Raw genomic sequence first — 27,990 nt, forward strand, 5'->3', positions numbered from 1 at the left:
ACAATGAAATGACTTTCCAACGATATGACCACTTTGCTTGACCGGTTGAAACGTTTTGCCGCTAAAAGGAGTCAAAGTTGACCAATGTTTGCTGTTCAATGCACTATTTTGTTTGAACCTAAATAACTTCCTTATTTGACTGACATGGTAAGGACTTTAATATGTCGATGGATAACCAATAAAATTGACTTTGTAAAAATATGATACCTTTGGGTACTTGGTTTGACGGTGCGGCCGCTAGAGGGCGTTAAAGTTGAGCATTTTTTTTCACAATTTTCAAAATTTGAGTATTGAAAATCGTCATGTGACTTTGTGAACTATAAAAAGGGTCACGTGACTCTTCAAATAATATTTTTAACATCTAAAACAGTCACGTTACCTTTAGGATTCCGGTTTGACGTGAACACATTTTTAATTGAAAATGCATTATAAAGAGAGTAACGTGTGTCTTTAAAAATATCAGTTTAAACTGAAAAACGAGCATGTGATCCTTTAAATAGCAGTTTGACATTATCAAAACTGTCATGTGACATTATAAAATCCATTTTTAATCTTAAAAGAGTCACGTGACCTTTAGGATCCGTTTTGAAGTTGAAAAAAGAGTCAAGTGGACTAAAAAAAATTAAATTTGAGTATTGAAAATCGTCACGTGACCATTTGCATATTAAAAGGAGTAACGTAATTTAAAAAAATCTCAGTTCCAACTGAAAAACGGTCACGTGACCCTTTCAACATTATTTCGCTATTTACAGTCACGTGACCTTCAGGATTTCGATTTGACATTAAAAAAGAGTCACGTGACTTTTAAAAATATGTTTGATTATTGAAAATCGTTATGCGACTTTATGAACTGTAAAAAGAGTCACGTGACCTTTAAAAATATATTTTATTTTTAAAAATCGTCACGTGACCATTTGCATATTATAAGGAATCAGGTGACTCTTCAAATAATACTTTGACATCTAAAACAGCCACGTGACTTTTAGGATTTCGTTTTGACGTTAAAATAATTGAAAATTGTCACGTGGCCATTTGCACTGCAAAGCGGATCACGTGTCTTTAAAAATATCAGTTTAAACTGAAAAACGATTACGTGATCCTTCAAATGACATTTAAGTCATGTGACATTATAAATTCCATTTTTAATCTTAAAAACTGTCACGCGACGTTAAAAATGACATATTAATCTTACAAATACATACGTGATTTAGTGTATCAGTTTAAAACTAAAAAAACGGTCACGTGACCTTCAGGATTCTGTTTTGACGTTAAAAAAAGAGTCCTATGACATTTAAAATAAATAGAATCTTTATTATCGATACCTCAAACCAGAAATTCTTATCTTGATTAGTTTTCAAAATACGAGTAATTTAACTCAAATTTATTTAAAAAAATCAAGCTTTCTTATGCAATTCAGATGGGATAGCAAAAGAGAACGGATTATAGTGTTACGGTTTGGGCCTACTATGCTCGATACTCGATGAAACCGATGCGCCGCAATATCTGGCCGGACGCGTATTAAAGTAGGCCACAGTTAGGAAGCGCCGCACCTGGAAGATTCGAAGCAAATCGCGAAGCGTTTCGCGGTCATTCTAGAACGTGGTTTGTGAATATAAAAGAAGCGGCGTCGGCGTGAGAGAGTAGAGTGTAGTAGTGACTTTGGGAACGCGGTTAAGTTTAAATAGTGGAATAATTGTGGAATTGTAGTAGTGTTTTTAGTAGCTGTGTTAATTATTGTACGGAGTGTTTTAAAGTGTTAATAAATTTATTAATTGTTCAGTTAAACTGACTTTGTTTTGTGTGAACCCACGGGAAAACCGTAACAATTGGTGTCAGAAGTGCGATCAGACTTTAGTGCGACGTGAATTGGAACTAAACTTCGGGTTAAAGACTTGTGTTCAGAACCGGACTAAAGATTTTTGGATTTTTGGTGTGTTAAATTTATTTTATGCCAATAACAAGACGTCAAAGTGCAAACATGGAGGCCCAACTTGCAGCTATTATGGCAATGCTTGAAGAACAAGAAAAGATTCGACAACGAGACAAAGAAGAACAAGAAAGGATTCGAAAACAAAACAAGGAAGAACAAGAAAAGATTCGACAACGAGACAAAGAAGAACAAGAAAGGATTCGAAAACAAAACAAGGAAGAACAAGAAAAGATTCGACAACGAGACAAAGAAGAACAAGAAAGGATTCGAAAACAAAACAAGGAAGAACAAGAAAGGATTCGACAACAAGAAGAAAGGATTCGACAACAAGACAAGGAAGAACAAGAAAGGATTCGACAACAACAAGAAAGAATGCGACAACAAGATATAGAAATGCGTCAAGAAGATAGAGAGTGGCAAGAAAAGCGTAACGTAGAAATATTGAACGTTCTAGCGGGGACCAAGACAGACATCCAAGAGTATGTAACCCATAGTCTCAAAAAGATGGAGTATGACGTTCAGGTAAAATTAAATGATGCTCGGGAGGACATTAACAAAATTCAGAATGATGTCGAGATAAAGCTACGCGACTTAGAGCGGAAAATTGACAGCAGAGGAGCCAGCTCTACAGTGATCACCCGAAACGGGCTCAACAAGATCAAGCCTCCCACATACGACGGTCAAACTTCATGGGCAATGTACCAACTCCAATTTGAGGCCGCTGCAAATGCAAATGGATGGAGTAACGAGGAAATGGCTGTAGCACTAATAGTGGCATTACGTGGACCTGCATTGGAGCTGTTACAGACTCTGCCTATCGCCCAACGAAGCAACTATGAAGCATTAGTAGCTGCATTAGAACGTCGTTATGGGGATCAACATAAGAAAGGACTGTATCGAACGCAATTAATGGCAAGACAGCAGAAAACTGGTGAAAATCTAGAAGAGTTTGAAACCGAAATTCGTCGCCTTGTGCATCTGGCTTACCCAGCCGTCCCGGATGAAATCCAAGAAGAACTTGTGGCACAGTATTTTGTAGATGGGATTCGAGATCCGGAGGTAAAGAAATGGCTGAAGATGTTCAAAGGGAGCAACAACAGCGAATTACTGATTCGAGCGCTGGAAATTGAAGCTGCGTGCAATGATTTAAAGCCAGAGCCTATTCAAGAGGAAAGAGTACCGCCAGCCGATCATGCTGCTACATTAATAGATGAAATTAAAGCAATGGTAGGCCAATTAGTGCAACAAATGGCAGCATCAGGAAATAGTCAGTCCACACAGTTAGAACGGTCACGTCCGATCACGAGAGTGGAGTGTTATCGATGCGGACGTACGGGACACATTAGAAGGAATTGCAGACAGCGGTCTTGTTCTCCAAACCCACAGTGTCGACGGAATCAGGACATCAGAACAAATCACCGGAACTCCTCTGCTAAAAGAAACATTACATGTTATATTTGTGGACGTAAAGGACATTACCAATGGAATTGCAGACAGCAGTCTCGTTTACCGACCCCGCAGAACTGGCGTAACCAGGAGCAGGAAATGAAGAATCCAGAAAGACATTTACCGCGATATGTAGAGGATCGTCAAGCTTTGGATAGTGATTTAAGGTACCGGAAAGGACAAATTCATAATGGTTGGAGGATTGGTCAAATCGCGATGGTGACAGATAAAGAGGCTACAAAAAGAATGAAGAGCAGCGTTTCTAAGGAAGACATATTGAAAGGACAGCGCTCAGACTCTGATTTGAAAGTAATCAGAAGATGGTTGGAGAAGGATTTGAAACCGGATTGGCAACAGATTTCCAGATATGGACCAACAGTAAGGGGTTACTGGTTACAGTGGAATTCGCTTCGACTGCGAGATGACTTAATTACTCGCAAATGGGAAAGTCCAGACGGAAAACGCTTTGTTTACCAAACAATAGTGCCCAATTCCTGCAAAGAGAATGTGCTGCGAGAACTACATGACAGTCGCGGAGGAGGACACTTTGGAGTAAACCAGACTTTGGCTAGAATAAGAGATCGATTTTACTGGATTAACTTCAGAAAGGACGTTGAGGAATGGTGTAAACAGTGTGACCAGTGTTCGTTACAGAAGGGATCCATCACAATTCGGGAACTTGAGAGAGAGAAGATGAAACCAAACAACAACCGTATGAAGATGACACTGGACCACAGACCAACTGGTGGCAATTATAAGGAAGGTGATGCTGTGTGGATGTTTCAACCCAGAAGGAGCAAAGGATTAAGTCAAAGATGGCAACGACACTGGGAGGGACCTTACAATGTGGTAAAAAGGTTAAACGACGTCGCCTACAGAGTCCAACGCAGCCCCAAAGGCAAGATGAAAATTGTCCATCTGGACAGACTCAAGAAATACCAGGGATTAGATGAAGCGGATCGGGACGATCAGCTTTAAGAGGGGGGCAGTGTTACGGTTTGGGACTACTATGCTCGATACTCGATGAAACCGATGCGCCGCAATATCTGGCCGGACGCGTATTAAAGTAGGCCACAGTTAGGAAGCGCCGCACCTGGAAGATTCGAAGCAAATCGCGAAGCGTTTCGCGGTCATTCTAGAACGTGGTTTGTGAGTGCGTGAGAGAGTAGAGTGTAGTAGTGAATTTGGGAACGCGGTTAAGTTTAAATAGTGGAATAATTGTGGAATTGTAGTAGTGTTTTTAGTAGCTGTGTTAATTATTGTACGGAGTGTTTTAAAGTGTTAATAAATTTATTAATTGTTCAGTTAAACTGACTTTGTGTGAACCCACGGGAAAACCGTAACAATAGGAAATACTGCAAAAGTTGGCAACTATGTCTGCAATGACGAGCTGTATTAGCGCCATCTCTTAGAGTTTACCTACAACTGAAGCGGCCGAAATACATTAGGAAGCCCTTGAAGCGAAAACGGCTTCCTTTTATTACATTGCGCTGGTTGTCTGTACTTATCATTTAGTCTATGGTTATAATAAGTGTCACCTGATTATAAGCCACGTCAGAACTGTCAAATTAAACATCTTAAACTGTCATTTCACGTCGCAACTGTCAAATTTAACTTCACAGAGTTACGAATAACATTTTTTGCGTGATTCCTCAAAGAGACGCGACTACTTGACATTTTACACTTTCACGGCACTGTTTAATGAGTTTTGACAGCTGTCAGGTGACTGAATAAATAAATATTGAGAATTTAAGGAAGAAAAAATATTCAAAATTCTGAGAACTGAGTAAAAGAAAATTCTAGATAACTAACAATTTTCCGTAAATTCTTCGTGAACCTTGGGCGATTTCTAAATTTGTCAAAACAGTTCTTTGAGTAATACTCACCTACATTTGATAGAATCACCCATTCCTATCCCAAAATTCATGACAAACAGAAAAACCACTAACTTTATGATCAATTTATTATATTACAAAAATCTGTACACGGTACAAAAAAGAAATTCAATGTACGAGTTTCAGACAGTACAATATCCTAAAAAATATCAGATGTGGCTGGTCTACCAGTGTCGGCAATTTATCTATAATGGAACTAATTCGACTATAGCACTATTAAAAAAACTAGACTAAATTAGGGTGAATGATTTAAAAAATATATAAAATAAATTAACTCTTGTGATGATATAACGTGTTGAACTTGATTGACGTTTCATCAAAAAAACATTAACTTTAGTCGCTCTCGGAATCGCTGAATGTGTACTTCGATTTAGCCTTAGCTCGGCCAGGCCTGTTTGTTTTTGGAGGTTCCTTCGGGACGTCAGAGTCATCGTCTAGAACAAAGTCATAGTCTGAGCCAGCTTTGTCCTTCTTTTTCTGTTTTGACGAATTTTTCGGTGGCGGACTATCGTCGTCTGAACCTTTTTTCTGCTTCTTGGCTGGAAAAAAATAATAAAACACCAATAACATTTTTTATTAGATTCTATTTTTTTGAAAGCTACAAATTTCAAAGACTAAATCAATCAATAGCCAATGAATTACAACACATAAACGAGTAGTTTTAACCAATAAGCACAGTAGTTCTGTGACAACTCCACGCATGTATAAAAAATCGCATATACAGGGTGTCCAACGACACGAAAGACATCAATCAATATAAGAAACACTACAAATAGAATCGTTTTGACAATTTGGCAACATACTGAAGTCAGCACGCCTAATACAATTAAAATAATTTCTACAGGGTGGTCCAGTTGTAAATGCCAAGAATTTACCATTCGATAGCCCATCAAAAAATAAGTTGACATGCATTATGTCATTTTCCTGAAAAATGCTTCCTAAGGAAAATACTGTCGTTTAAAATTCAGTTAAAAAAATCAGTTTCTTGTCATAACTGTCAGTTGGAGCAATTTTGATCAAATTTGGAACAAGTACTTATGAAATTAATACTCCTAATGACGTTTATCAAAACTGTCCAGTGGCATAGATACAGAAAGATCGTTTTCATTTTCGGCCTTATTTCCTACATCACTAGATATTATCCAAAAATTACACTTTTTTTACTTTTCTTGTTCAGTTTGAAAAAATAAGTAGGTTAGTCAGGTTATCTACTTCTTCGTTTACAAGATAATTGAATTATTACGTTCAAAGACCCAAAACCAACCCAACCCAACTTAAAAATTGTCTTGGAAACAGTCAAAATTGACTTGAGAGGTTTAAAAATTGTCTTTGTAATCAGTTTTCATAGTTTTCAGACCAATTTAAAGACTTTAGTATTGAAAATTGACTTGTAGACATGAAAAATTACTTTCTCTAGAATTTTTGACTACAAACTCACACATTTAAACTTTGAAAATTGACTTATTAGACACAAAAAACTTGTGACTCTGAACCAACGAAAAGTGACATCAGAAAATTTGAATTTGAAGTAAGTTTTCATAATTTTAAAACACATTTCAATACGTTAGTATTGAAAATAGTTTTAAATACAGGATATTGACATTAGATTCATGAAAATTAACTTGAAGACTAACTTAAGGTTCTTTACTTAGAGAACTTTGGACTATTTTTAGGGTTTTTTAAACAGCTTTCAGATTGGAAAATCAAGAATATCTTATCTAAGACCCGGTTTTGACATAGCAGACTTAAAAATCAATTTTAACATTATCCATAGACTTAAAAATCCTTTTTCAAAGCCATTTCAAGCTTTGTCACTATTAAATTAGACTTTTAGACACTTCAGTGTTAAAAATTCGACCATTTCTTACAAATCTAGACTTTTTTAGTGCTTTAAGGCTGATTTTAGCCTGAAAAATAGAGTTTTAAGGCTCTTCTCTATCAGACCAGTTTGTACACTGTCCATTAGTCTTGAAAACGTCATTTCAAACTGTTTCACTATTAAATTGACTTCTACACTCATCGGTGCAACAAATTGGAGCATTTCTAAGCAATTCAGACTGTTTTTATTGTTGTAACACCGAAAAATCGAGTTTCAAACTATTTATATTAGTGAATATAGTGAAATTCAAGTTTCAGATACTTCAGTACGCTAAATGCTACGATATTAGTCTTCAACACTATTTTTTAGAATTGAAATAGTCCGAAAATTTAATTTGAACTGTTACCAGTGTTTAATTGAATTCTAGACTTATTTTAATCCAGAAAATTGAGTTCTACACCAATTAAAGTCCTGAAAATAGACTTTTGGACTACCTTTAATCTTAGTAAAGTCATTTCTACCTTTAAAATTAACTTTTAGACTACTTTTAGTAGTAAAAAATGACGGTTTTTCGTGTTTGAAATCCAGTTTCAGACACTCGACAATCAGTTTTACACTAATTATAGTCTAAAAAATTTCAGTTCTGACAGTTATAGCAAAAAAAAAATATTTTTTTAAACTGGAGTCTTGCTTAGGAAACGGTTTTCAAGAAAATGACATAATGCATGTCAACTTATTTTTTTTCTGGACTATCGAATGGTGAATTATCGACACTTAAAACTGGACCACCCTGTATATCAGGCAAATTTAGGTTACTCTGAAAAAGGTACTCAGTTATATTTAAAGGCTTCTGGCAATTTTAAAAAGTTGTTAGAAGGTTTAAGGCACCCGTAGAAGCTTCTAGCTCCTTCAAACATTTTTAGAAAGTTCTCAGTAGTATTTAAAGGTCTCTGGCACTTTTAAAATGGTTCTAGAGGAGAGAGAGTGCTCTGGCGATTTCAAAGAATTCTTGAAGTTTTTGAAAAACTTCAAAGGTATTACAAAGTTTCTGGCATTAGCAAGATGATCCTAGAGGCATCTGGCAACTTCTTTCAAGGTTTAGGACACTTATACTGGCCTCTGGCGGTTATTAAAAGGATCGATGCATTAACATTGCTATAGTCTGTTTAGTGACTTCTGACGGTTGCGTCACGTCACAAGAGTTTCAAAGGTATTTAGAGGTTTCTGGCATTTTCTAGATGATCTCTGGCAACTTTAAAAAATCCTTGAAAGGTTTAGGATACTTGTAGTGACCTCTGGCGGTTATTAAAAGGTTTGTAGTAGTATCTAGACAACTATGACACTTTTAAAATAACCCTGGAGGCCTTTAGAAAATTGTTAGAAAGTTTAACACACTTGTAGAGCCTTCTGGCAAGTTTTTGGAAGTTTCAAAGGTATTTAGAGTTTTCTGGCATTTTCAAGATGATCCTAGAGGTCTCCAGCAACTTCAAAAAATCTTTGAAAGGTTTTGGACACTTGTAGAGGCCTCTAACACTTTTTAAGAAGTTCTCAGTACTAATTAGAGATTTCCGGCACTTTTAAAAAGGTTCTAGAGGTCTCTGGCAGTTCTTAAAAGGTTTGCACCAATATCTAGTGAGATCTGGAAATGTCGAAGGATTCATGGAAAGTTTTTGGAAGAATTTCAAAAGTATTTAGAGGTTTCTGGCATTTTCAAGATGATCCTAAAGGCCTCTGACAACTTTAAAAAATTCTTAGAAGGTTTAGGACCCTCGTAGTGGCATCTGGCGTTTATTAAAATATTTGTAGTAGTATCTAGAGAACTACGGCACCTTTAAAATGGCCCCAGAGGCCTTCGCAAATTTTAGAAAATTGTTTAAAAATGTTCTAGAGGCCTATGGCAGTTCTTAAAAGATTTTTACTAGTATCTAGTGAGCTCTGGCAGTTTTTAGAAAATTTTCAGTAGTGTTTAGAGGCACTTATTACACAATTACAAGGCAATTTAAAACAATTCTTGGAAGCTTTAGGACAAAACTGTGGCACCTTTAAAATGGTCCTAAACTCCTCTAGAAAATTGTTAGAAAGTTTAACAACGTTGGAGAGGATTTTGGCAGTTTTTAGGAAGGTTTCAGGAACAATTAGAGGGCTCTGGCTGTTGCAATATTATTCTAGAAGCCTTTAGCAATTCAAAGCAATTCTTGAAAAGTTCAAGGATACTTGTAGAGGCTTCTGGCAAGTATTTGGAAGAGTTTCAAAAGTTTAGAGGTTTCTGGCATTTTCAAAATGACCCTAGAGGCCTCTGCCAATTTTAAAAAATTCTTGAAAGATTTAGGACACTTGAAGAGGTCTCTGAAACTTTTAAGGAAGTTCTCAGTAGTATTTAGAAGTCTCTGGCACTTTCAAAATGGCCCTACAGGCTTCTGACAATTTAAAACAATCCTTGAAAGCTTTAGGACACCTGTAGAGGCTTCTGGCAAGTTTTTGGAAGAGTTTCAAAAGTATTTAGAGGTTTTTTGCATTTTCAAGATGATCTTAGAGACCTCTGGCAACTTTAAAAAATTCTTGTAAGGTTTATGAAACTTGTAGAGGCCTCTGACCAGTTCTTAGTAGTATTTAGAGATTACTAGCACTTTCAAAATGGTCCTACAGGTTTCTGACAATTTAAAACAATTCTTGAAAGCTTTAGGACACTTGTAGAGGGGTCTGGCAGTTCTCAAAAGGTTTGTAGTAGTATCTAGAGAACTGTGGTACTTTTACAATGATCCTAGAAGCTTTTGGTAATTTGAGAAAATTGTTGAAAGGTTTAACCCACTTGTAGAGATTCCTGACAATATTGAGGAGGTTCTCAGTAGCAATTAGAAGGTTGTAGCAGTTGTAATATGATTGCCTTTGGCAATATAAAACAATTCTTGGATAGTTTTAGATTGCCTTTGGCAATATAAAACAATTCTTAGATGGTTTTGGAAATAGCAGCAGAAATCTGTTTTCAACTGAAATAGTAGTCTGGAATTTTAGTAAAATGATGATACGCATTACGTAATTTTTACTTTAAAACTAGATAAATGATATTCAAGATTAGCAATTCCGGAACGCATTATTTTTCCAAAGCAATTAAAAATTAAAAGTTGTGATAATAATTAAAGACATGCGTGTGTTTTTTTTTTCTAAGAGTAATCCGTCTCTCCCTCTATGTTTCTACGAAATCGCGTAAAATCAAAACTTTACACTACTCACTGTTACATAAAATACTTGCAAAGTATAAACCGTTTCGTCACAAAAATCACTTTATATACTGTTCTCGCGGAGTGAGTTTACCCGTGCGTCACAAAGGCTACGTCATTTATAATCATATGAATCAAATCAAGTTTTCGTCAACAAACCTGTTGTGTTCATATTATAGAAAAGAGCGTGTCTAAAGCTTCGTCACGTTTAAAATTTTGCCTGTATTGTCAGTCAGAAAGTAGTGATCTGGCTGCAAATTTGCACTAAAACAACCTTATACCAAAGCAAATCAAAAATATCTTGACCGAAATAACATTTTTTATTTATGAGAAGTCTTTGTTTGGATCATAGAATTCCGTCTAAATTTGAAACCTAATTTATTTACCAAAATTCGCAAAAATGTATCCCCAATATGTAGTATTTCTTTAACTTTAAGCTCTTGATTTAGGTTCTGGAGGGTTACATGTTTCTCTAAAATAAATACAACAAATTAAAAATTCAATAAGACATTCTGAGTGATGCTGTAGTATCTCATATCTCATTTTCAGGTTGCAATCCACTTATTTTATTTTAAACCCGCTGGAAAACATTTTAGACGCTTATTTTGTTTTTCTATGACTTTATTATTGATATGTTTGAAGAAATTTTTATGAAAAATCTATAATGCAACCCAAAAATCTCAGTCTCTGGAAACAATGAAATGTTAATAGATGTTTCTTACAAAAGTAGATATATTTTACTATTATTAACATACTATGGTTGTACATATCATATAATGTATTGTACATATATGTATGACACCTTTCAAAACTGATTAGAGTGATAAAACGTTTTACTTTATGTAACTAGTTATGAAAAGTTCATTTCATCACTCCCTGTTTTTATGCATTTCCGTAGAAACATATGGGCGACATCCATCATAACATGTCGTTGTCACTGTTTATACAAGGTGCTATGAAAGTGAATATTTGTGTTAAATCACTTTAAAAGATGGTTTTTACCGCTTTTGGGTCAAAATTAGAAAAAAATTATGTATGCAACACGTTTCGAAAATGTCTTATTGTGTAACTCATTCAAATTGTAGGACCTCGCTGCGCTCGCCCTACAAACATTCATTCGTTACACAAAATCGATCTTTTCGTAACTGGTTACATAAATAGCTATTGAACATCCATTTTAATGCTTTCAGATAAATCAGTGGTCATGGCCCGTCGATAACGTCTCGATTTATGTTTTCTAGGTGAGGAAATCATAAGATTACTTGCTTGCTTTTTCCGAATCGAATAAACAGTTTTGCAGGAAATTTTCAAAACAGCTGCAACCTTCTAGTATCAAAAAAATACATCAGTAAGAATATGTAAGGTCTTAAAATTTCTTATTTTCTTCCTGAACAGATGATAAAGCTTCTAAAGGTACTTCATTGGGTTTTTCCAATTCAAAATATTCACAAAGGTTAAGAATTAACTTCTGGGCTTGTCTGTGGAGATTTTTTCCAGGCATTTTCTAAAAAAATACCGTAATAGTAAGTAATTCCGAATTTACGAAAAACCAAATGGCTAAATAAAAACCATAATAGACACTCCCACTTTTTTTTTCAAAACAGGTTAGTAATTGTGCCAATTTTGGTTAGATCGTGACAGCCCACATAAAAAAAAATTAAAATATTTATAATAATATTATGAAAGTACTTACAGAATGTTAAAAACGTAGAAACAATAGCTCTTAAAAGAACTGTGGTGGTGTGGTAAATAGAAAACTTTATAAATAATTAACAACACAAAGAAACGGAAAATAATTAATAGTAAACAAATCAAATAAATTTCGATGGTTTTCAAACTGACAATGACTGAAATAGAAGCGCTAATCAGTAAATGTTTTTTTTTGGAAGACATTCACTTAGATATTTACCCTTTCAGAAAGTGAACAATAGACAAGGATGAAGTCAATAAATGCATGTCTACTTCTAAATCATAGGGGGATGACGCACGGGTAAACTCAGTCCGCGAGAACAGTATAAGAATTAAGTAGAAAAAACTTACCTCTAGGTTTTTTAGATTTCGTCTCAGGCTTCGGTTTGGGCGCGGGTTTGGCAGCACCGTCGATATCGCTATCAGAGGTTACCATTGGTCGCTTAGCGGGGCGGGTTTCGGACGTGCTCGGTTTGGTTGGCTCGTCGTTTTTAATTAAACGATCAAACAACTCCTCGGAGGACTGCTGCATTTGAGGAGGCGGTTTTTCGTCTTCGCTTTCATCGCTTAACAATGCGGAAGCCTAAAAAAATAGTATATTATTAACTAAGGTTTAGACAGTAGCTTTTATTGACTGTATATCAAGATTATATCCCGATACCTTTCATCATATCAGCATTTATCACTGAAAAAATAGAAAAGTATAAAATAATAACAAATACATTTTGTTTGCTCTTCAATAAAGTGCTTTTTTCTTACAAAGTAGTGACAACTTAATTTTGCATTTGTGATGGCTGAAAATAGTGGCGGTTCCAAAGACACTGACAAAAAAATGATCAAATTTGGTGAAGAATTTCCACGGAAAAACCGATCCAATTCGATGGGTTCAACAACGTTTTCAAAGTCAGAAATTAATAAAATTATTCACGGGTACGAGGAAAAAACAGCAGCGGAGCTGATAAGGACACAGTCAACTAAACAAACCTTCCAATATAAAGATAACATTGCTATCGCTTCCAATATCGAAGATAATACTAATAGCAGACAAATACCGGAGATCCTCAATAAGTTAAAAGACAATTTGACCGTTACCGACTATGTATTTAAGTCGCCGGATAACTCCGGCAAGCGAACATGTAGAGCTCGATTCAGATGAGAAAAGGCCACCGCATCATCAATGACGCAGTTTTTAAAACTATTTCTTTCTCCTTCTACAGTTGCCGTCGCATTAGATATAATCAGAGGCGTCCTATTAAAATATTCCCGAAAATAAATTCTTAAGCGGTCAAAAAGCCACTTGGCAACGTAGTACGGTTTTTTACTTGGGCACAATTAAAACAAATGCGGGTGCGGCCAGGGACAGATGGACCCTTTTACATGCTTTTACTAGCCGGCACTCTAAACGATGTTGCCAAGTTTAAAAAAATGTAGTGGCGGACAGGTTGAGTTTAAAAATTAGGTTAGGTTAGTTTCCGTTTTAGTCTGGTGTTTTGGTTGTGTTGTTGATGGTCGCAGTTTGAGTTCACGTGTTATAAGTAAAAATCGTTAATTTGTCATAATGTCTCCAAAAAAGATTGGGAAGAAAGGTGTTGTGATACACAGCCAAGGGCGTGAAATTGTAAGTAACGTCTTAGAATTTATGAAGAAGGAGGCAGAAGGAGTTTCCATTCCTTTGAATAACTACAGGTATTGTCTTTGATTAAAAACGACGAAAACGTTGAATAATATAATAAATATCATTTTAGAGAGAGAACTATAGCAGCTACAGGGGTGTCTAGATCTACTGTGCAGAAGATATCTAGAGAAGCACTACATGTTGAATGGGGAGGGCCAAGCTCATCATTTCACACTCCTACAAAGAAGGGACAGATTAAAAAATTAAAATTGGATAACATCAAACCTGATGAAATCAAAAGAATCAGAGAAATTATTTATGATTTCTATATTCTTGAGAAAAAACTTCCAACATTAAAAGGTAAGTTTATAATACATTAGGTATACCTACAGAGTCTTCAGAGTTTTTCTAGCAGAACTTACCATGTTTTTTACAATTAAATGTAAGCCTAGTTTGCTATATGTATAAACCTTGATAATGTGTTAATTGAAAATTTAAAACAACAAAATTTAGACTAAAATGGGATTATTTTTTATCTTTACAGGTATTTTGCAAAAAATTATTGACCAGCAAATCTTGACTGAATCCATTAGTGTAAGCAGCTTAGGGCGATTGCTTAAGAACATTGGATTTTAGTATGTTTTACATCTTGGCAATCATGTACATCAAAATAACTTTATCTTTTGTAGGTGGCAGAAGACACCAGACAAAAGAAAATTCTTGTGTGAATCATATGACATTTGCTTAAAACGAATAAATTTTTTTAAAAAATTGGTGCAATACCGCTCAGAAGGTCGCAATATTGTATATACAGATGAGACATACATTCACAGTAGTCATATTCATGACAAAGGATGGTATGATGAAAGTTTTAAAGGCTTACAAAAACCAATTTCTAAAGGACAACGCCTTATAATAGTGCACGCAGGTGGAGAAAAAGGATTTATTGAAAATGGATTGCTTATATTTAAGTCAGGTAATATTTATGTACACCTCAAACCTACTTAAGTACTTCCTCCTGCTTAAATAAAATAAGTTTATATAACAAGTAATTAATAAGTTTAACCACATTTTACACATCATATAAGACACATAATGTTTGTACTATGATTTTTTTTTTTTTTTTTAGGTTTAAAAACAGGAGATTATCATGATGATATGAACCATGAGAATTTCATGACTTGGGTAAAAAAGCAATTGCTTCCTAATTTACCTGACCGCTCAGTCCTTATTATAGACAATGCAGCCTACCACAATGTTACTGTTAACAAAAATATTACAACGGCTACTAAAAAAGGAGATATGTTAAGTTGGCTAGTGGAAAAAGGAATCCCAGCAGATCCTCATTTAACAAAGCCAGAGCTGTATCAAATCATACAAGAAAATAAATTTAGATTTCCTCCACAATATAACTTAGATAGGCTGTTAGAACAACATGGGCATCTTGTGTTGCGTTTACCACCCTACCATCCAGAATTAAACCCAATAGAAAAAATTTGGGCTTTGGTTAAAAATTGGGTAGCAGCTCATAATACCACTTTTAAATTGTCTGATACCGAAGCTTTAACAAAACAAAAATTTCAAGAGGTGTCTGAAAAAGAGTGGTTTGACATTTGCCAGCATGTAAAAAAGTATGAAGAGGAGCTCATAAAAAAAGAGCATATTTTTGATGATACAGTGGACCAGCTTATTTTTACTGTTAACACTGGTTCATCTGATGATAGCGATGAAGATTCTGGTGATGATGATGAATGTGATGCCAGTTTATCCGAAGAAGAATTAGGATGCTCACTCCTAGACTAAGTTTTGGATTTTTGTTTTATGTTATGAATTCGTAATTTGTATATGTATATGTATTTATAAATAAACAAAATTATCAAATTTATAAAAATATATGATTATTAAATTTAACAAAGATAACAAATTTTAAATATTACCTCTTCTTCATGAAACCCTGTATATCAAAAACGATGCAAAGGCAAGCTGAAAGTTACTTTGAGACTTCATTTTCAAGGTCTAGCTGCACTGTAGGACCTTCAAATTAAGAATAATTGAACAAAGAAACCAGCTGCCTATTTTTATCTTCCAATAATTGATTAATTGCCCCAAGACAATGTTTTTTTGTGGTTAACATTGCCCTAAGTTAAGTTATATAATTTGGATTTAAACTAATTGGTATTTAATATTCTTCATCAATCATCACCCTGCAGCTACAGCAGAAAAATAATTTGCACAGATCTTTTTAACCGAAACACACTGTATGTTTTTTTAATTTACCCTTTGCTTGTTTTCTTGTTTATTTTTTAAATTAATATTTAAAGAAATGGGACCAGAGACCTAGGCCAATTTTGTTCTCAAAGCGTCAATATTATGTATGTATATGTATTTGGTTTGTTTTATAAAACCTACTTACCTATCCTGTTTTAATACAATTTATGAAATGAAAAAGCAAAAACTACACCTATTTACGTTAATTAAATTTCATTTCACTGAGCAGAGAATAGCACGCCATTGACTCGCTGCATCAACTTGGAAAGTAACGAAGGCAGCAATATTTAAAGCGAGACGTACAGAGATCGTGACATCATCGTTTGATGACGGCCGTGGCCTTTTCTTAGCTGATTCGAGCTCTAACGTTATGTCACCTGAAGAGGAAAACTGTTACAAAAGGACATATGATGGAATAAGACTCATGTCAGACGCGAGGACCTCCGTTCAACAAACAATACAAACATCAGAAAAACAAAAAGAACTACAAATAGGCAGCATTCTAAATGATACATTTGAAGCACTAGGAAAAATTGAATTTTACACAAGTGAAGAAGTAAATGGCAGTCCAGCTATAATTAGGTACAATCAAGAAAGATTAAGAAAATCAACTACTGTTATTTACAAGAACTTGACTCTTATCACCCTAAAAATGGGACAACTAGAGCAAGAAAAAATGTCCATTGCACATGAATTAGAATTGACAACCTTGAAGATAAAAAATGACTCAAATACACACCCCCTATTGAAAGCTAGTAATCAACAATCCATTGTGCCAAAAGAAAAAACATACGCAGCTGTAGTACAAGAGATTAATCCTTCAAAAACAAACAATGATCAAGAAAAACAAACATGGACAACACCTAAGTTTCAAAGAAATTAGAAACACTCGTTAAAATCAATGATGTCTCAGACCCAAGAGAAGCAATGTGTCAACTTAAAAAAGAAATTGAAAGATCTGGGATAGAAGGAGGATTCAAAAATATCAAGCATTTGAAAGATGGGGCAATAGTTTTTGAAAGCCGGAACGAAGCGCAACAAAAGATATTAAAAAACACACTGGAAAAGAAGGACAACATAAAAATTAAAGAAAGTGGGATAATAAATCCAATGTTTATGATAACTGGCATTCTAAAGGGCTACTCAGAAACCGAATTTATTGAAGAATTGATCAGAATGAACGACACCATCGAAACCGATTTGAATATTTCAAACCTAAAGATGGAAATCAAAGTAATAGCTAAAAAACAGTGTCGTAACCTCACCAAAGAAAATTGGATTCTACAAGCTCAACCAACAATAGCTAAGTGGTTTTTAAAAGCCGAAACCGTCAATTTTGATATGATAAAAGTGTACGTCCAAAAACATGTTAACCTAACCTTATGTTTCAAATGTTGCGGTTTTGGACATGTTGGAAAATACTGCAAGGAAGGGCTGTGTTGCCATAAATGCGGAGAATACGAGCATTCAGGCAGTGATTGCCAGTCAATACGATTAAAATGCATTAACTGTATTAAAATGAAATACAAAGCAGAAGAAAGCCAACATTCAGCACGTGACATTAACTGCCCAGTGTACCAAAGGAGGCTGAAAAACTACCGGAGTCAGATCAATTATTCAGATAATTTTTTATAACCAATAATAATAGCAATGGAACCAACAGATCTGAAAACAGAATTCTTCCCAAGACTGTCACAAGCATAATACACCAAAATAATATTTTTGTTACCCTAGGCACAGACTGAACCTGAGCGAAAAAAGTCCAGAATATATGTGCGTAAAATTGTTTAACAAGTTACCTCGACAAGTTAGTCAACAAAAAAGCATATCAATATTTAAAAAAAAAAATTAAAAAATTGCTTATTAACCTAGAGCCATATACTCTGGATGACTACATGAATATGTAAAAATACCTATAGTTAACTTTAGAACTTTTTTTTTATTATTAATATGATTTTAACAATGTATATACAGTGCGTTTTTTTTAACGCGCAACATAGGATTTCACGTGTTAAATTTTTAAGCCCGTGTTAGACCATGTTGTTTTGGAACTACAAGTATAAAACTTGACGGGTGGCTGTTTCGTACCCTGAAGCTTAAGTAAGTTCACCAATTCGGCCTAAAAAGTCATTAAAAACTTGCAAAAAATCATCTTTTTTCGAAAAGATTTTATCTTTCTATACTCCCTGTATGTATGATAGGTGCTTGTTGTTTTTGATACTGGCACGGCAGGTAGCAGGTAAAATTTGGCGTAGAAAGTAAAACAAGTTGATCATTAACTTTGTATCAAGAAAGTTAAGAACAAAAGAAGTATTTTTATAAGTGAATTGTTCAAAGTGACCTCCGTTTGAAGCCAAACAGTATTCCAAACAATCATAAAATGCCCTTTTGACGTTCAAAAGATGTCAGGTCTTGATGCAGTCCAAATATGTCACTCTACCTGCTACCCGCCCTGTCCGTATCAAAAACAACAATGCATACAGGGAGTATGAAACGATAAAATCTTTTCGAAAAAAATGATTTTTTGCCAGTTTTTAAGTACTTTTTAGACCAAATTGGTTAACTTACTTAAGCTTCAGGGTACTAAAGACACACCCGTCAAGTTTTAGACCTGTAGTTCCAAAATAACATGGTCTAACAGGGGCTTAAAAATTTAACACGTAAAATCCTATGTTGCGCGTTAAAAAAAACGCACTGTATAGCTAGTGTAACATTTTGTACAAACACGTAAAACATCTTGTATGTGGCCTGTTATGGGCCTATTGACAAAGTTTCTTTTTGTTATCTCTTTATGTAACAAATATGAAATATATATATTGCCTAATTGCCTATTACATAAATTCGCATTTCGTTAAAAAGTTAAATTTCATTATTTTGTGTATCAAAAGAATTGTATTTTTTTTTCATAATGTTTCAGAGACACTGATTTGTGTTGAATCTGAATTTGTTTTTTCTTTGACTGAATTAACTTCCTTATTGCAAAAAACACTTTTCTTACAATGAAATAATATCACTTATAGATTTCCAAAGAAATAATCTATGGATATGTTTTTACCTGGAGACTCTGACAAATTTAAAAAAATAAATGTACAAAATAACTGGCGACTCTTCAATTTTAGAACTGATAACATCAATTAGTCAAAGTAGATGTAGTTTTTCATAAAACTTCTTGGTACTTATAAAATTTAAGAAAATATTAAGTAAAGTTTCAAAGGTTGTTTTGTAAAATTCTTTCTTTTTCTCATTTCCGTGAAATTATAGGTATACTTTTTTACAGGGTGTGTCACAGTTGTTGTGACAAAAGCCTAGGGGAGATTCTCCTGGCAATTTCCAGAAAAAAAAAATCCAAATTTTTTAATATAAAAAAATTTTAAGTGGTGTTGACAACAATAATACATATTTTACGATAAAAATATTGTTTTTAGTTTCATCAGTAGCGCGCGTACAGGCTCGTCACTCGATATTTTTTTAACAAAAAAATGATACACCACAGGTTTTTTTTAACGCAAAAATTATTTTTGTTGTTTCCTGTTCAATTCTGAAGAGAAAAAGTTATTTTAATTTTTTCCTAGAGTGTCCCATTTTCGAGTAAAAAAATAAAAATCATTTTTATTGCAAATACTAAAAGCAATGCGATTATTTTTAAAATATCAAATTATTGAACCACTAGCAACAGTTTTTTTAAGCAACACTTGAACAAGCAAACCTCTTCTAAATTTGTATTTTTTTTTGAAATTTGAACACATTTGAACATTATAATAAACTACATTCATATAATATAATAAATTTTCAATAAAAAGACCATAAAAAATATGGTTAATAGTGGAAAAACGCTATATTATTCACGATTTAGACAGCTTTTATTGAGGATTTAAGACATAAGTTTCAATTCTGTCTTAATAATGTACTATCATTAGACATTTGGATTACGTTGTAATTGTTACTATTAAAAGTAAAACGTCCTGAACTCAGTGTATGTATCTTACACGTTAACGGTAAGGGTAAATTCAATTAGCGGTTTACTGTACTGATATCCAGAAATAACCAAAAAGTATAGCATTTTTAATACCCCAGCAGATTAACGGCATCTCCTTTCAATGTAAATAAATTGGTTGAGATAAAATACTACCGGAACAATGTATGTCTTGTCAGATTGTTTTAGTCAAGAATTTAAGTTTGGTTTTGAAAGTGACAGAACAAAAGGAAAAAGTTACAGTCTGAACAATGGTTAGCTTAGGTACGACGGTGCAATAACCCCTGTGTGTAGCAAAAGCCACAAAGTTCTTTAAGATGATCAGAAAATGAGCTTGCTACCTTTTCTTGACCAATCACAAACAGTTGTGTAATTAACGCAAATACTGCACATTTAAAAAATAATCAAACTCATAAATAAAAATAATTACTCACCGGTTTGGGGACAGTTTCTTTTACCAAGTCATTGTCGAACAAAACATCTTCTCCTCCAGAGAATTGGTCATCGTCCGACAGAGTGTAGTTGGTAACCTGAAAAAAAAATAGGTTTAGCACAATCAATGTGACTTTATAAGCTTTAAACTCACTTTAGTAGCTGCCCGTCTGGCATTGGTTCGTTCCTTGACGGGACTGACCTGTACGTCAGATTCGAACGAACCATCCGAATTGAACTTGTCGTCCTCCGAGTCCGAGTTCTTCTTTTTACCTCTCTTCTTAGGCGACCCATTTGCGGCTGCAATACAATTTTTCGACCTCATACTAATCATAGTTTAAACAACAAACCTTTCTTGTTAAAGTTCAGCGTGGTTTGCTTCATACCGTCTCCGCGTTTCTTCTTCACCTTCTTTTCGACTTCGTCCGGTGTGCCGAGTTTTTCCTTTAAGGTTTTGGTGTCTTTTATCATCGCATCGAATTCATCCTCCTGTAGCAGGTTAAAAGTGAAGAAAAAACAAATTACACAACCAAAAACTGCAAATTTACTTCTTCATCGAATGCAAGCTCCTTCTTCACAGTTTTCTTCCCTTTGTTCTCTTTCGATTTCACGGCAGCCTGGATTCTCTTTTTCAAATCCTCGGACACTGTTGGTATTATTCGTTGAGCGGCGGGAGATGGCAAAGTTTCCATATGTTGTATTTTCTTTCTTCCGCCCTTAATTAGAAAGAAAGTCATTCCAAATCATATATCAGAAGACTAAAAATACTTTCTAATTACACTTTTTCATGGCATCTAAAACAATACATATTGTATGTCCTTTCAAATGTATTATTAATACATACTTTTCATACAAAGTGTTACAAATTCGATGCATTAACACTGCTATAGTCTGTTTAGTGACTTCTGACGGTTGCGTCACGTCACAAGAGTTTCAAAGGTATTTAGAGGTTTCTGGCATTTTCTAGATGATCTCTGGCAACTTTAAAAAATCCTTGGAAGATTTACGATACTTGTAGTGACCTCTGGCGGTTATTAAAAGGTTTGTAGTAGTATCTATAGAACTATGGCTATCTTTGAAGGGGCCCCAGAGGCCTTTGGCAATTTTAGAAACTTTAACACACGTGTATAGGCTTCTGGCAAGTTTTTGGAAGAGTTTCAAAGGTATTTAGAGGTTTCTGACATTTTCAAGATGATCCTAGAGGTCTCTAACAACTTTAAAAAATCTTTGAAAAATTTAGGACAATTGTAGAGGCCTCTGACACTTTTTAAGAAGTACTCAGTACTAATTAGAGATTTCCGGCACTTTTAGAAAGATTCTAGAGGCCTCTCGCAGTTCTTAAAAGGTTTGCACCAGTATCTAGTGAGCTCTGGCAGTTTTTAGAAAGTTTTCAGTAGTGTTTAGAGGTTTGGCAGTTTCAAAATGGTCCTACAGGCAATTTAAATACACAATTACAAGACAATATAAAACAATTCTTGGAAGCTTTAGGACAAGACTATGGCACCTTTAGAATGGCCCTAAAGACCTCTAGAAAAAAAGAGGCTTCTAGCAATTTTTAGGAGATTCTCAGTAGAGGAAGTTCTCAGTAGTATTTAGAAGATTTGGGACCTATTTTATTCATTGTATTTCTTAATGACCTGAGCAACATTCTGCTTTCAGAAAATGAGCATGTGACGTGTTATGCCGATGATACGAATTTATTGACAGGGGGAAGAAATGTAGAAAGCCTAGCACTATCGGGAGAAAACTTATTTTGCAGAGCACAAGATTGGTTTAAAAGTAACAGATTATTACTTAATAATAATAAAACAAAGGTTCTACTCTTTAGAACAAAACAATTTAAAATTGAAAAACCTGGAACACTAACTTTTGGACAATTAAATACAGAGCTCGTAGAACATACCAAATTTCTTGGATGAATTCCTAAACTGGTCAAATCATATTTTAGAGTTAAACAAAAAGCTTAGTTCAGTTTGCTATGGCATACGAGTCACTGCGAAATACATGAATGAAAGAACATTAAAAATCCTATATTACGCAAACTTTGAATCTGTGCTCAAGTATGGGATAATATTTTGGGGTTCTAATAGCTTAATGGAAAAAAATTTTGTTTTACAAAAACGAGCACTTAGAATAGTCAAGAAAATGGGATACAGGGAGAGCTGCAGGGGGATTTTCAAAGCTAATGGCATTCTGACGGTGTGGGGACTATATATTTATGAATGTATAGTTTTCTTTTTCAAAAACAAAAGTATGTTTGATCTGGAGGTACATCATAGTTATAACACTCGAAGCGTAAATGTAAATTATCCGATACACAGATTAACTATAACCGAAAAAAATCCATATTATGCCTTTTTAATACATTACAAAATGATTTAAAATTAGAAAGAAATGAGACTTTTTAAAGGAAAGGTAAAACAGATGTTAATTAATTTAGAGCTATATTGTATCAGGGATTATGTAAGAGACTATTAGGTGTACGCTCATCTTAAAATGACGCTGTTTCTTTTTGTGTTTTCATGTATGTTTTTTGTAGTTACAGGAAATGTATTGTGACCATAATTAGAAATAAAGAAGACTAACTAACTAACTGACTTTGGCACTTTCAAAATGGCCCTAGAGGCTTCTGACAAGTTAAAACAATCCTTGAAAGCTTTAGGACACCTGTAGAGGCTTCTGGCAAGTTTTTGGAAGAGTTTCAAAAGTATTTAGAGGTTTCTTGCATTTTCAAGATGATCTTAGAGACCTCTGGCAACTTTAAAAAATCCTTGTAAGGTGTAGGACACTTGTAGAGGCCTCTGACGCTTTTTAAGAAGTTCTTAGTAGTATTTAGAGATTTCTGGCACTTTCAAAATGGTCCTACAGGTTTCTGCCAATTTAAAACAATTCTTGGAAGCTTTAGGACACTTATCGGGGCCCTTGGCACTTCGTACAAGGTGTTCAATAGCATTTAGAGGGTTATACAACTTTCAAAATGGGCTATGGTAATTTAAAACAGTTATGCGAAGGTTTAAGACACTTGTAGGACCCTCGGTCACTTTTAAGAAAGTTCTCAATAGCTTTTAGAGGCTTAAAGACCTCTAGCAATTTAAAACAGTTACGGAAAGATTTAGGAACCTGGCAGAGGGCTCTGACACTTTTTAGAAAATTTTCAGTAGCATTTAGATATCTGTGGCACATTCAAAATGGTTCTATGGGCCTCTGGCAATTTAAAACAGCTATGGGAAGGTTTAAGAACAACTTGCTGACAGTTTTAGGAAAGTTCTCAATAGGATTTAGTGATGTCCGATATTTTCACAGTAGACCTCTGGCACTTTTTAGAAGATTCTCAGTAGCTTTTGGAAATTTCTAGCACATTGTGTCAAAATAGTCTTAGCTAGAAGCCTTTGACAATTTAAAACAATTCTAGAAAGATTTAAAACACTTGTAGAGGACTCTGACACTTTTTAAAAGATTTTCAATAGCATTTAGAGGTCTGTGGAACTTTCAAAATGGTCTTAGAGGTCTCTGGAATTTTAAAACAGTGAAGGGAAAGACATTTAAGACATTTGTAGGGCACTTTTAAGAAGGTTCTCAATAGCATTTAGATGTCTCTGATATTTTCAAAGTAGTCTTAAAGACCTCTAGCAATTTAAACCAGTTACGGGAAGGTTTAGGACACTTGTAAAGGGCTCTGGCACTTTTTAGAAGGTTCTCAGTAGTATTTAGAGATCTCTGGCATATTGAAAATGGTCCTAGAGCAATTTAAAACAATTGCAGGAAGGTTTAAAACACTTCTAGAAGCCTCTGGCACTTTTTAAGACATTTTCAATAGCATTTAGGGGTCTATGGAACTTTCAAAATAAAACTGGCAATTTAAGACAGTTGTGGGAAGATTTAAAAGACTTGTAAAGAACTCGTGGCACTTTCAAAATGGCCCTAGAAAATTCAAGCCACTTTTTTAAGTCTGAATACAAGATTTTTTTACGTTTATACTCATAATATTTTCAGCAACTTGTTAGGCATGTCAGCATATGGTATTAATTTTTATAATTGCAAAAATTGTACGGTTTTGTAAGTTTTCATGTAATTGTATATGTTATGTTTTTAAATTAAAAAATATACCTAAAAGTTATATAACAATATCGCAAAAACCCCAGACAAATTGTTCACCGATTACCTTTTTTCAATTACTAACACACTAGTGCGGTAATAAAGGCTATTATGACACCGAAAATAGTGCGAAATAATGATATTTTGACAGCAACAAGAAAACCAAAGACGATACCAAATTTCTGTTGGCGACACACTCACTCAAAAAATACCTCGTCGGCAGCGTCTTTTTGATTTTAAAATTTCTTAACGGTCTTGGTTTGTTGAGTTTCCACAAGCAAATTTGGCCACTCTGTACGTGAACAATCCTCCTAAGAAAACACTGCATTGGCGCAAAACTCAAATATTATCAGAAAGTAATCAAATTTATGTTATTTTAAGAGACGGAAGAAAAAGGTTTTAATCAAAATAGTCTCACGTGAACGTAGCTTTCATTTCAAGTTTCCATTAACTGAAATGATTTTCAGTCACCTTTTACTACCAAATATAGTTCTCACTAAAGCCACTCTTATTTAGGCACCCGGTACAACAAAACTTACCTTTCCTTTCACTTGAATAACTACCTGAAGTCCGAGCAGCATAAATAAACATTTTTAAGTCACAATAATAGCAAGACAAGGCAAAGAACAAAACAAAAATTCATCTTACCGTCTCTTTTTTCTCTTTCTTCACTCCCTGCTCGTCTTTTCGTTCCTTCTCTTCCACTTCGTCTAACTTTGTAACAAACGCGTCCAAATCGTCGCGCCACAAATCTTGCGGAGTTTTCCTTTTCAACTGGTCCAATTCCGCTATTTTATTGTCCCTCTGCTTCAGCAACTCGTTTTTCTTTTCCTCCGTGAGCATCCACATCGACATTCCGAGCAAATAGTCGAATTTTTTCACATCAGACAATTGTTTGAACTCTTTCTCTGTGTAATTATTATTATTAAAATTATTAGTTACAGCTGAAATAAGAGTATACTTACCAGGATCGACTGGTTTCTTTCGTTTCGAACTGGAAGCACCTTCGTCCTCATCCTGTTGCTCTTCTTCCTCTGGGGCTTCCTCTTCATCGTCTTGCTGTTTCATATTCTGAGCTTTCCATTCCTTGACTGGATCAGGTTCGTAACCGCGTTTGATCAGCTCTTCGACGATAGTTTTTCGTTTTTTGTTCTCAACCTTGAGAGTACCTGTGCGACGCCGGTTTGTTTAAATATCTTCGAAAAAAGGTATTAAAAAGTGGTTCAAGTTACCATCACACTTTTGTTCAATAAATCTCGCTTGATGGCTCAATTTTTTAGCCTCGGCCTCTAACATGCCCGTTAAGTAGTCTTTTCGTTTGTGGTAGAATTTCAATCGAAGTACGTAAAACTCTTGCAGAATATCCATTACGGAGTCGAACCTAGAGGAATAGTAGGTTAGTAGGACTATTATAAAGGCAGGGACCAAAGTGCTGATTTTAATACCACGGGGAAACTTTTGTAGACTATCTAATCTAATCTTTTGTATATATCTAATTTTGAGATCATAAATTTCATTTAGTGCGCACTAAAAAGAATGACAAAATACACTGCAGGTCGTTTAAAACGCATAATAAAAAATTGATTGGTTTGATTGCTTCCTTGGACTATAATTTGTCCAGTGAATGCGAAACAATATGTTTATCGAAAACATGCCACCAATATGTGATCTTTGATGTTTAATTTAAAATCTATTGAACAAAAACAAAAAAGCACTCTCCGTTTCCTAGAGAGTGAACGCAAATTTGACTGCACTGCTATGCAACTATGATGAGATAGACCACAATTTAAACAAAGTATGGAGTTTTCTTTGAAAACCAACAACAAAGAAAAAGCTTGGAAACTTAAGCTAATCATAAATGTTCAGTTAGTATGCTTTTAAAGCTTTAACAAACAATGGCAATTCCTATAATATCTTGGAAGCTTAACCAACCTAACCACCCCGCAAACTATCTTAAAACAGGACGGACAGTTTTAAAACACTCCCAGACTAATATTTACGGTTGAGAGTTTAGGGAAAGTGAAAAATAATGTTTGTCCAAAATAAATCCCAAAACTTATACACAAAGTATTAAAAAAAAAACTGTGTTTTCTTCGTAATAACTATAAAAAGTACTCACCGTCTCAAACAGCCTAACTCGACCACAATTTAAAAAAAGTATGGAGTTTTCTTTGAAAACCAACAACAAAGAAAAAGCTTGGAAACTTAAGCTAATCATAAATGTTCAGTTAGTATGCTTTTAAAGCTTTAACAAACAATGGCAATTCCTATAATATCTTGGAAGCTTAACCAACCTAACAACCCACAAACTATCTTAAAACAGGAGGGACAGTTTTAAAACACTCCCAGACTAATATTTACGGTTGAGAATTTAGGGAAAGTGAAAAATAATGTTTGTCCAAAATAAACCCCAAAATTTATACACAAAGTATTTAAAAAAAAACTGTGTTTTTTTCGTAATAACTATAAAAAGTACTCACCGTCTCAAACAGCCTAACTCGTCAAAACAACACATCGACGTCAATGAAACGACAGACTGCAACTTGAAGACCTTGTGCAGTCCCTCCTTTTCCATCGCCTCCAACTGTCCGGCTTGGGGAGTGACCACGAAACGAACCGTGGTATCCGTGTTGTATTCCTTGTAGTCCTGCAGCACAGCCTTGATTTTTTCAGTACCGCTTAGCATCGGTTCCAGAGTGGACTCCTTATAGTTTTGTGTCCAGGTACCGACCGGCAGTTCGGTGATTTCCACTTTGTTGTTGTTAACGAGCGCCAATTCGCCGCTGACGCAGTATCGTTGGTCTCCGCAGTACTCGATTGTACCTTTGAAGTTTTTATACCTACAAATCGAGTGTTTTGAAATGAGTAGCGGTTTCAAATAGAAAACAAACTAACCAGGGATGTATTTCTTTAGGCTCTTGGTCATCTAACTTTGCCCTGATGTACTCTACCAGATCTCTAGGATTGTAATTGGGAATTTTGGTCATCCAACCAGTTCCAATACCGTCTGCACCATTTACAAGCACCATGGGAATAATAGGCATATACCACACCGGTTCAATTTTTTGATTGTCGTCGTATTCGTGCGTAAGTAGCGGATCGTCGTGCGGATGAAAAATTAACCGTGTTAACGGCGACATTTTCGTAAAAATGTACCTCGCGCTGGCCGAGTCTTTGCCACCATTCAGCCTCGTACCGAACTGACCTCGCGGCTCCAGCAAATTGATGTTATTACTCCCCACGTAGTTTTGGGCCAAATTAACAATGGTCATACACAGCGACACTTCGCCGTGATGGTAGGCGGACTGTTCCGCAACTGAACCGGCCAATTGCGCCACTTTTACCTCGCGTTTGTCGTTTCGCTTCAAACAAGTATACAGGACTTTACGCTGTCCTGGTTTAAACCCGTCCACTAGACAGGGAATTGATCGGATATTGTCAGCGTTCGAAAACAGTACCAACTCTAAATTAATAAAATCTTTATAGTTGACCATGCGGGTTTCCTTAGTGTACAGGTAACGTTCGGGCATGTTCATCTCTTTGCGCCTCTTACTGCAATCCACAACAACAAAAAAAAAACATAAGAAAACAATATTATTTCACTAGTGTT

At 34.9% G+C, this 27,990-nt stretch overlaps 2 protein-coding genes across 5 annotated transcripts in view; one reads left to right on the forward strand and one right to left on the reverse strand.

Annotated features, from left to right (window-relative positions):
- Nucleotides 1-5,325: 5,325 nt before the first annotated feature.
- The window catches only part of Top2 (DNA topoisomerase 2), a 31,756-nt gene continuing 9,091 nt past the window's right edge, over nt 5,326-27,990 (reverse strand). For 3 of the 4 annotated variants that reach the window (XM_081984797.1, XM_081984805.1, XM_081984780.1), the window contains 12 exons: nt 27,276-27,932; nt 26,861-27,220; nt 25,613-25,761; nt 25,346-25,549; nt 25,029-25,288; nt 24,920-24,943; nt 20,834-21,001; nt 20,636-20,774; nt 20,440-20,585; nt 20,288-20,383; nt 12,349-12,580; nt 5,326-5,810 (listed from right to left, as the gene is read on the reverse strand). In XM_081984797.1, coding sequence (XP_081840923.1) covers nt 5,605-5,810; nt 12,349-12,580; nt 20,288-20,383; nt 20,440-20,585; nt 20,636-20,774; nt 20,834-21,001; nt 24,920-24,943; nt 25,029-25,288; nt 25,346-25,549; nt 25,613-25,761; nt 26,861-27,220; nt 27,276-27,932 — 2,641 coding nt within the window. In that variant the 3' untranslated portion in view covers nt 5,326-5,604. The remainder of the gene's footprint in view (nt 5,811-12,348; nt 12,581-20,287; nt 20,384-20,439; nt 20,586-20,635; nt 20,775-20,833; nt 21,002-24,919; nt 24,944-25,028; nt 25,289-25,345; nt 25,550-25,612; nt 25,762-26,860; nt 27,221-27,275; nt 27,933-27,990) is intronic. The other variant, XM_081984788.1, reaches the window with a different exon arrangement.
- Nucleotides 13,136-15,997, forward strand: LOC145732563 (uncharacterized). The gene is given in 5 exon segments (XM_081984909.1): nt 13,136-13,683; nt 13,743-13,972; nt 14,157-14,247; nt 14,302-14,588; nt 14,742-15,997. Coding segments are annotated over 5 exon segments (1,410 nt in total). The 5' UTR covers nt 13,136-13,555; the 3' UTR covers nt 15,416-15,997.

The sequence above is a fragment of the Ips typographus genome, linkage group LG1 (genome assembly GCF_016097725.1).
Source record: "Ips typographus isolate SLU linkage group LG1, UJ_Ityp_2.0, whole genome shotgun sequence".
Lineage (NCBI taxonomy): Eukaryota > Metazoa > Arthropoda > Insecta > Coleoptera > Curculionidae > Ips > Ips typographus.